This window comes from Vulpes lagopus, chromosome 17 (genome assembly GCF_018345385.1).
Source record: "Vulpes lagopus strain Blue_001 chromosome 17, ASM1834538v1, whole genome shotgun sequence".
Classification (NCBI taxonomy): Eukaryota; Metazoa; Chordata; class Mammalia; order Carnivora; family Canidae; genus Vulpes; species Vulpes lagopus.
In genome coordinates, this window is record NC_054840.1 from 7231294 (window position 1) to 7239986 (window position 8693).

At 49.6% G+C, this 8693-nt stretch overlaps 1 protein-coding gene across 5 annotated transcripts in view; it reads right to left on the reverse strand.

Annotated features, from left to right (window-relative positions):
* The window catches only part of SKIL (SKI like proto-oncogene), a 28421-nt gene extending 20510 nt beyond the window's left edge, over positions 1 to 7911 (reverse strand). The window contains exons 1-2 of one of the 5 annotated variants that reach the window (XM_041731852.1): positions 7648 to 7911; positions 4058 to 5788 (exon numbers count right to left, since the gene is read on the reverse strand). In XM_041731852.1, the coding sequence (XP_041587786.1) occupies positions 4058 to 5158 (1101 nt within the window). In that variant the 5' untranslated portion in view covers positions 5159 to 5788; positions 7648 to 7911. Of the gene's footprint in view, positions 1 to 4057; positions 6719 to 6761; positions 6882 to 7647 lie in introns of those variants that run through there. The other 4 variants (XM_041731847.1, XM_041731851.1, XM_041731848.1 and 1 more) reach the window with 4 other exon arrangements.
* Between the last annotated feature and the right edge of the window lie 782 nt (positions 7912 to 8693).

The window sequence follows — 8693 nt, forward strand, 5'->3', positions numbered from 1 at the left end:
ACTTGAGTGGTTCAAACCAACTAGGTTAAGTGACTGACTCATGGTTTTGGCTCAGGTCGTGATGATCTCATGGGTTGTAGGGACGGAGCCCCTATTGGACTTCCCGCTCAGCAAGGGGTCTGGGATACACTCCCTCTGCCTCTCCCCCCACTTCTGAACACAGGTGCACTTGCGCTCATGCGTGCACTCGCACTTCTTCCTCTCTTGAAAATAAATAAATAAATCTTTAAAAAAATACATAAGAGCATATACACCATCTTTACTTTAAAGATTGTCAGACACATTCTGTAATAGTAAAGAACCACCTATGACTACAAGGGGGCTTTTCTAACTTGCTTGGAAATAATCTTAAGTAAATATTACCCTCCAAATTTTATTTACAAATGATCAGTTTGCAGGGTACCTAGGTGGCTCAGTTGGCTAAGCATCTCACTCCTGATTTCGGCTCAGGCCATGATCTCGGGGTCATGGGATCAAGCCCAGCACCAGGCTCCGGGCTTGGCATGGAGTTTGCTTGGGATTCCTCTTAAGATTCCCCCTCTGCCCACTCACACGTGTCACTCTCTCTCTCTCTCTCAATAAATTAAAAAAAAAAAAAAATCAACTTGGGACGCCTGGGTGGCTCAGCGGTTGGGCGGCTGCCTTCAGCCCCAAGGTGTGATCCTGGGGTCCCGGGATCGAGTCCCACATCGGGCTCCCTGGATGGAGCCTGCTTCACTCTCTGCCTGTGTCTCTGCCTCTCTCTGTGTGTGTCTCTCATGAATAAATAAATAAAATATTTTTTTCAAAATGATCAACTTGCTTAGCAACCTTTTATCCATAGACAAAAATGTAAGATCAACAAAATCAGAATTAAATCAAATAAATAATACCCACTGAAGACTGGAAAAGACATAGGGCATTCTTGCATAGATTCACACATGGTAAAATACAATAACCATATTTCTAACAAAAAGCACAAAAAGCTCTGGTGATATGAAGAAATAAATAGTTTAAGAACACCATTTTGCAAAGCCACCTAGGCAGATCTAAAATCAAATGTGTTTCTTGTCGTGACCTGAGTTAGAAAGAGTTCAAAATATACCTTTGGTTTCTACATAGAGCCAGTTCCTCACTTAGAACACTGACCTTATACCACTTATTTCTCCCATCTAAATATAGCTACTAACTATGCAAATTAAATGTAGCTATTAGTCATGCAAATAGTTTGGTGATCATTACTAATATAATTTCCACCCTTGGAAATAGTTTAACAGTTGCTACATTTCAATCAACTGCCTATTGAGTTTCATAATTTTGTTTTTTCAATCTAAGACAATACTTTGACTATGTTAACTATATAAACATACTGAATTATCAAAATATATTGAATTACATTAGCATTCACAGTAAGCATAAGGTACTTTACATAAGAGATTAATATATTTAGTATACTCTTGTACTTAAAAAAAAAAAAAGAGAGAGAGAGAGAGAGAGAAAGAAAGCCTGTCTTGACTTTTTCAAATGAGTTTCCTCTGGGTGTACTTGGTTTGTTTGGCAACCGACTCACTGACTCACAGAAGATAATAAAACATGTTCCCCAGTCAAGGATATCTCCTAGCCGCCCCCCTCCCAGTTATATACCTTAGTTTATAATTCAAGTTAATACAGTGTTTATGAACCAGTATACTTAGGGAAATTGATAGGAAAAGTTACTGTTTCTCAAAATTCAGTTTCTACTACTAAGTTTGCTTTAGGGAAAAGCTGTGAAAATTACTAGACGTCAAGTCAGAAGAACTGCATTCGACTCCTGACTCCACCACCCACTAGTTATACAACCTGGAACATGTGACCCATCTGGGGCTGGTATCTCATCTGAGAAGCCTTGTTCACAGACCTTCAAGAAAGATCTACCTCACAAAGTTTTAAGGAGTAAACTTTCAAACTATGAAGTGGCAAGCATAATAAACCACTCAAGTATATACATATGTATGTGTGTATATATATGTGTGTGTGCGTATATATATACACACACATATATACACATACACATGAAGTCAAAAGTTTTCTTTCCTAAAGATTTGATTACTAGAAATTTTCCTAAATTTCCTTAAATTGCTGAAAACTCACATAAAATTGGAAATACTAACAAAATACGCCAAAACACTGAAATAAATCTGCAAAAAGATAACATAGCCAAAAGGTGAAGGAAAAAAATCTCGGACCTTCCCAAATAAAAAAATGAATTCAAATAAGTAATTTCTGAGACAATAAAGGACTACATCCAGATGAAGAATGGTTTCAATTTTACCCAAATCCTGGCACATTCAGTTTCAGTTAAGTAAATTCATCATCTTTTTCTTTCTAACCTTTATCATTGGCTCTCAGATGCTTTTTCTCACAAACGCAGAGCAGGAATATCAAGCAAAGTAGTTTATCCCCAAAATGCTTATGTTAGAGCAATGAAGATTATTGGAGCAAGAACATCTGGCAAGTAATGTGGTCACCTATGGGCATGTAAGAGTAGGGCCCCTAATTGACTTAGGGCAAGATACCATAAATATCAAAAGGAGCATGCCACGTTTTGAGAATGTAGATAATTTCCAAGCACAAACTTCAGCGTGGGACCAATCCAGCTGTAAGCAAGTCCTGCAATTTGGGAACTGGCCTGAAGTCAATCCTGCTTTAAAATCAGTCAATAACTGCACATGAACAATATACACTTATCTAGTAGCCACAGGCAAGGAATCTCAAAGTGCTGACCCTTTGGAAATGGCAAGTAGCAAACTATCCTGAATTCGAGTCTAAAATTACCCTCTTGAGCTTCAAAAGCAAATCATAGTTCTAAAACTAAACTGTAACTAAATTTCCCTCAAAACCTTAAAGGTACCATAATAAAGCACATGACACCAAATCTTAGGCTCTAGCCCAAGTTCTAATGCTGCTGTGAATAAGCCTCCGTCATTTAATACGCCTCATTCATTTCTTCCGTGAAGTAGAAAAGGCAGAGATTCTTTCGAGAAATAAAAACTAAGAGTGGAAAAATTAGATTCTTAAAATGAAACATGGCCAATCTTTTGTTGTATGAATCAAATAAAATTATACACGTAAAACCGCTCAAGAACATTTGCCACATTGTAAGTGTTATTAAATAGCGCTAGCTCGTATATGGATTTTAATCAAGTAGAAAAGTATACGTAAAAACCAGATCAACAAACTGGATATTTAATAACCCAAATCTTGTTTTACCCGGGCATTCAAACTCTTAGAATGAAGATCTTCAGATACCAGATAATGTGGTGGAAACATGTTTACGATCTCCATGCTGACAGACTTTTATATAATATTTAGTCTAAAAAAAATCTTTTTATTCTAAAGCTATCATATTCTTTTAAAGTTATTTCTTTAAAAAAAAAAAAAAACTTGCTTACTGGAATCACAGATTCTTCAGATAAAATCTACCTTTTCCATTTATTTCCAATACCGATCAAGCCTAAATACCAGGTACAGAAACAGTGTTAGAAATCCAAGATCTACCTTTGAAAAATGCTGTTTGAAGCCTACAACCAGGATTGTTTTGGCTAGCTATTATACCATTTGCAAATGGAAATAACACCAAAGTGTAAATTATCTCAAGTCCTAGGACAACAACAGATCTAGTCATCAAAAAGCAGGATGTGTGAAAAAGAAAGAGAACATGACTTGAGAAAGCAGCCCCAGATCCTCCACTCCCTGGCTGTATAATCTTAGGAAAGCCACTTGATCTCTCTGAGCCTCATTCTCTTTATCTGTAGAATGGGAATAATCCTACTTCTTGCACTAGGTTGTTTGGAAGATCAAACGAGCACATACACACACACACACACACACACACACACACAGGAAAGCACTTTATAGCCTAAAATGTGTAACACAAACATAACACATTACGGAGACCAGTATTTTTTGTTGTGTTGTGTGAGCAGCAACAGCTTCTTAATGCACAGGTTAAGCAATAGTCTAAATATAGCCTTGATTTCAAAGTGAACCTCTGCCATTATTCAAAATTACTATTTAAACAGAACAAAACAAAACTTGCCTTGGATTGGGTTCTCTTTCCGTTTCTCAGGCTAAATTTCTCCTTCATTTCTTCTAAAATTATCTTCAGTTTCTTTTCTTCGGGTGTCCCCAAGTACTTCTGGTTCACATGGAGATAGCAATGCCATTTGGCGGACTCGAAGCCCCAGTGGCAAGTCCTTTTGTCAGGTGATCTGTGAGAATGCATCACAAATGTCTGGGGTGCAAACATTCCACAGCACTCCAGGCACTGAATGCATGGAGCATCAGGCTGAACGTAAAACTGGGGTGCAAAGAGACCCTGACACTTGCCCAAACATTCATGTTCCACTTCAAAGGCACTGCCAGTTTCCTTTAACTGGGCCAACGAGTTTTTCGCAGGAAGTACGCTACCGTTTTGGGGAAAAGTGCGTGGCCGCAATAAAGCATTACATAGTCTCTGTGCGTCAGTTAACGTGATCAGTCCGCAGGATGGGGCATTGAATGGCAGTATTCCCAGGACCTTTAGGATGTGAAGCTGGTCTGAAGTACACCGTGAACAATAGATGTACAATTCGTCACACACGGTATTTATCTGCTGGAGCGAAAATTCTCGGAGAACCGAATTTAAGACTTGGGGCAAACAGAGTCTCTTTTCTCCTCCAACCTGAAAACAAGAAATGGACTCCCCTTCCAGCACAGTCTGGGTGAGCTCCGTGGAGCTATCCGAAGGGATGAGCAGTGGGCCAGGAAGAACCTGAGGAGACGGAAGAGGCAGAAACACGGTAGGGGACATGCTTTCTTGGGAATACCGAGCAGAAAACGCTGCTGGGCCACCCAGAGAGCTCTGACTGCTCAAATGGAACTGGGCCAAAGTGTGTTTCAAACTGGGGTTTAAATGTAAAGGTTCAGGCACAGAGGCACAGGTTCGCTTGACATGTTCCCCATCAGTTTCCATTGGCACTTCATAGTCATCCAAGTGTTCCTTCTTCACGGTTGGCATCTTGCTGTTGATCATCATTTTCCCGTTTGCGTGAATGTCTGTCATCATTTTTTTCACTGGAGGGCCGCCATCGTCTCCCATCCCATTCAGTTTTTTACTGGAGCCCTGAACCAGGGAAAAACTTGTCTGCAGGCTTGCCATGGCTGAAAACTGTCGTGTTAAATAAGTAAGTCTGAAATGCGCATTGTTCTTTTAGTCACTCATTGGAAGAGAGAAAAGCAGTATGTGTCAATACTTGGGGCAACTTACTCTCTCAGAAAATCTCAATGTTCAGAGAAATCCCCTTACTCAATAGATTTTGCAACTTGATCTGGTTCTGCTTCTACTCTACTATAATTTCACTGCCAGTGCTATAAACTTTTGTCTTTTGTCGCTATTAATAGAGAATATAATTTTGAGAGGCACACCTATGAAGAAGCCTTTTTTCTTAATTCTTCCAATGTATGCATTAAAGTACACTCATCAATTCTCTCAATTCAAGAGGTCCAGAATCAATGCAGTGGTTTGGTTTGGTTTCAGGCAAAACATGTGAAAAGTTTGTGCGATTACTTGTGTCACAAAACCTGGACACAAACACAAATCAAAATGTCGCTCCCGAAATTAGTGTTTGGCACCGAGGACACCAAAAAAGGAAGAAGGGGGGAAAGAAGTGTCTTCTCTAAAAGTGATGATCTGTTGGTCTGTGTTGATAAGCTGAAGGTTTGTATAAATCCTCACATCAGTGGGAAGAGCTTTTGACTCCACTTGAACTCCTACAGTCAAAAATGATACCTAAATAAAAAAAGAAAAGAAAGAATTGCCCAGTTATCTTCATGGATTACCGTTCATTCTTCTTTTAATTAATCTGGAAGAGAAAGGGGTGGGGGAGAGTTATATATTTGAATTTGCTCCAGGGGCCAAAGGGTCAGCGTGAAACTAGTTTCTTAATCTTATACTGAGTTCACTTTACCAAAGGTGACGTGAGCGACTTCTTTAAATTTAACACCAGTTAAGTAGAAGAGCTTCATTTAAACAGGAAAGCAGGGATCCCTGGGTGGCGCAGCGGTTTGGCGCCTGCCTTTGGCCCAGGGCGCGATCCTGGAGACCCGGGATCGAATCCCACATCGGGCTCCCGGTGCATGGAGCCTGCTTCTCCCTCTGCCTGTGTCTCTGCCTCTCTCTCTCTCTCTCTGTGACTATCATAAATAAATAAAAATTAAAAAAGAAAAAAAAATAAACAGGAAAGCAATCTGGAGAATGGGTAAAGGGAGCAATAGTCTTCCTCCAAAGGGAGAGGGAGGGCTACTCCAACCCAGAATAGGAAGAGTCTTTAGAGAGATCATCTCACCCAAAACTCAGTGCCAGAGGCTTTCTCAGGTGTGCCACTTTACAATAATCCATTACTTCATCTCTTAATTAAAAAAAAATATATGCATATATATATATATCAATTTCATCACCCCTCCCCCCCCAAAAAAAAATCAGATAGCAGTTAAGATATCTACCACATGGAACTAAGTTACGATCTTAAGTGCATGGATTCACCTCGTCCACATATGCTATTTTTTTTCTGAAATGACTGTAGGCAAAAATTAACTTTCCCTTTAAAAGGTTAGTGAATGTGCTTCATGGAAGCCAAAAGCTCCCGGACTCCACTCCTGGGAATCTCCATCCTTAGCCAGACTAATCCCGGACAAAAAAAAAAAAAAAAAAAAAACCACACACACAGACACACACACACACAGACACACACGGGCACACAGACCTCACAAAGAATGCAAATGGAGGAAGAGGGAAAGAGAAAAGCTGCTTCTTCCACTTCCTTCTTGAGCAGAATCCGAGAGAAATCCAATCAATGGAAATTTCTGCCTCCCCAAGTCGCGGCAGTTCCCCTTAGGAGGGACCCGGAGGCTGGCGGCGCAAGGCCACAGGGCAGGGCGCGGATCCCCTCCGCGGGCAGGGGGGCGGGGCGGGGGCGGGGCGGGGGCCCGAGCGCGGGGGGCCCGACCTGCGGGGGCCCGAGCCCCGAGATCCTCGGCCCGCGCCCGCCCACCCTGCGCGGGGCCGGACGGGGCGCCGGGAGCCGGGCGGGCCGGGACGCCTCGGGCTGTGCACGCCGGGGGGGGGGCCAGTCCCGGGGCGACCCCGCGCGCCCTCCCGGCGCTGCCCCGCTGCGGAGAGCCCCGCGCGCCCCGGCCGCGGGAAGTTGCCGGGCGCTTCCCCCGCACCCTCGGGCTGCACCGCCGGGCGCCGGGGCCACGGGGCGGCGGGTCTGCGGGCGGCCGGGGCGCGAGCCGGGATCCCCGCGCCGCCCGAGCCCGCCGCCCGGGGCATCCCCGAGGAGCGCAGACGGTCGGGGGGGGAGCGCCGCGCGTCCGGGGCTCGGGGTCCCGACCGCCCGGGTCAAGTGCAGCGGCCTCCCCGCGCCCTCCCCGCGCCCCCGCCCGCCGCCCCGGGTCCGCCCGGGGTCCGCCCGGGGTCCGCGAGCCCGACCCGCCGCGGGACCCCCGCCCCGACCGCACCCGGGACCGGGACCCGCGCCCCCCGCCCTGCCCCGCGCCCCTGCCCCGCGCCGCCCGCCGAGCCCTGCCCCGGCCCCCGCCCCCGCCCGCTGCCCCCCGCCGCCGCGTCCCCCGCGACCCGGGCCGCACCTGTGCCCGCCGCCGCCGCTCGCCCGCTCCCCTCGGCTGTGCCGGCGCCGCTCCGAACCCCACACATCGCTACACACAGCCCTCTGACGTCACCGAGCCCTCGGCCCGCCCACGTCACTGCGGAGACACTCGGCTTCCCGCAGACGCCGCCGCCGTCTCCGGCCGCCCGGGGGCGGGCAGGGGGGAGGGGACGCGAGCCGAGCCGGCGGCGGCCCCGCGCGCGCGCCCCCGCCGCGCCGCGCCGCCCCGCCCCCCGCCCCCACCCCGGGCGCGCGCCGTCTGGCTACCGGGGCCCCCGCGCCGCCCGCCCCGCCCCGCCCCCCGCGCCGCCCGCCCCGCCCCCGCCCCCGCCCCAGGCGCGCCCCCGCGCCCCGGCCTCGCGCGCCGTCTGGGCGGCTGGCGCGCGGCGCTGTCTGCGGTGCACCCGGCGCAGACAGGATGTGCCCTCCCCGCCCCGCCCCGCCCGCGCCCTCGCCCGCCGCCCGCCGCCCTCGCCCGCCGCCCGCCCTCCTTCCTTCCTCGAGTCGCCCAGCCGGCTGTCTGGGGCCGCCGCCGCCCCGCCCGCTGCTCCGCGCTGACGGCCAGACCCGGGGGCGCCCCGGCCGCTCGGCTGCCGCGGGGGGGGGGGGGGAGGGGGACGCGGGGGGGGAGGGGGGCGCGCGGGGGGGGCGGGGGGGCGGGGCGGCCGCGCCGTGCACTGTGCGCGACCCCAGCAGCCGGCGGGGCGGAGGCGCCGCCGCCCGAGGTCAGGCACGGGCGACCCTCCCCCCGCGAGGCCGCAGCTGGGCCGCCCCGCCCCGGAGGCAGCCGGGTGGCGGCCGCCCTGCAGCGCCCCGCCGGGGGCCCCGCGCCCCGCCCCCCCCCCGCGGGGCCTCCCGCCAGCTGCCCGCCCCGCCCCGCCCCGCCCCGGCGGCCCCCGCCCGGACGCCTTCCCCGGCCTGACCTCCCTCCGCCCTGCGCCCTGCGCCCTGCGCCGCCCGGGGTTCCGGCGGGACCCGGAGCGGGCGCGTCTGCCCCCCGCGCCCCCCTCGGCCCCCCCGGGACCC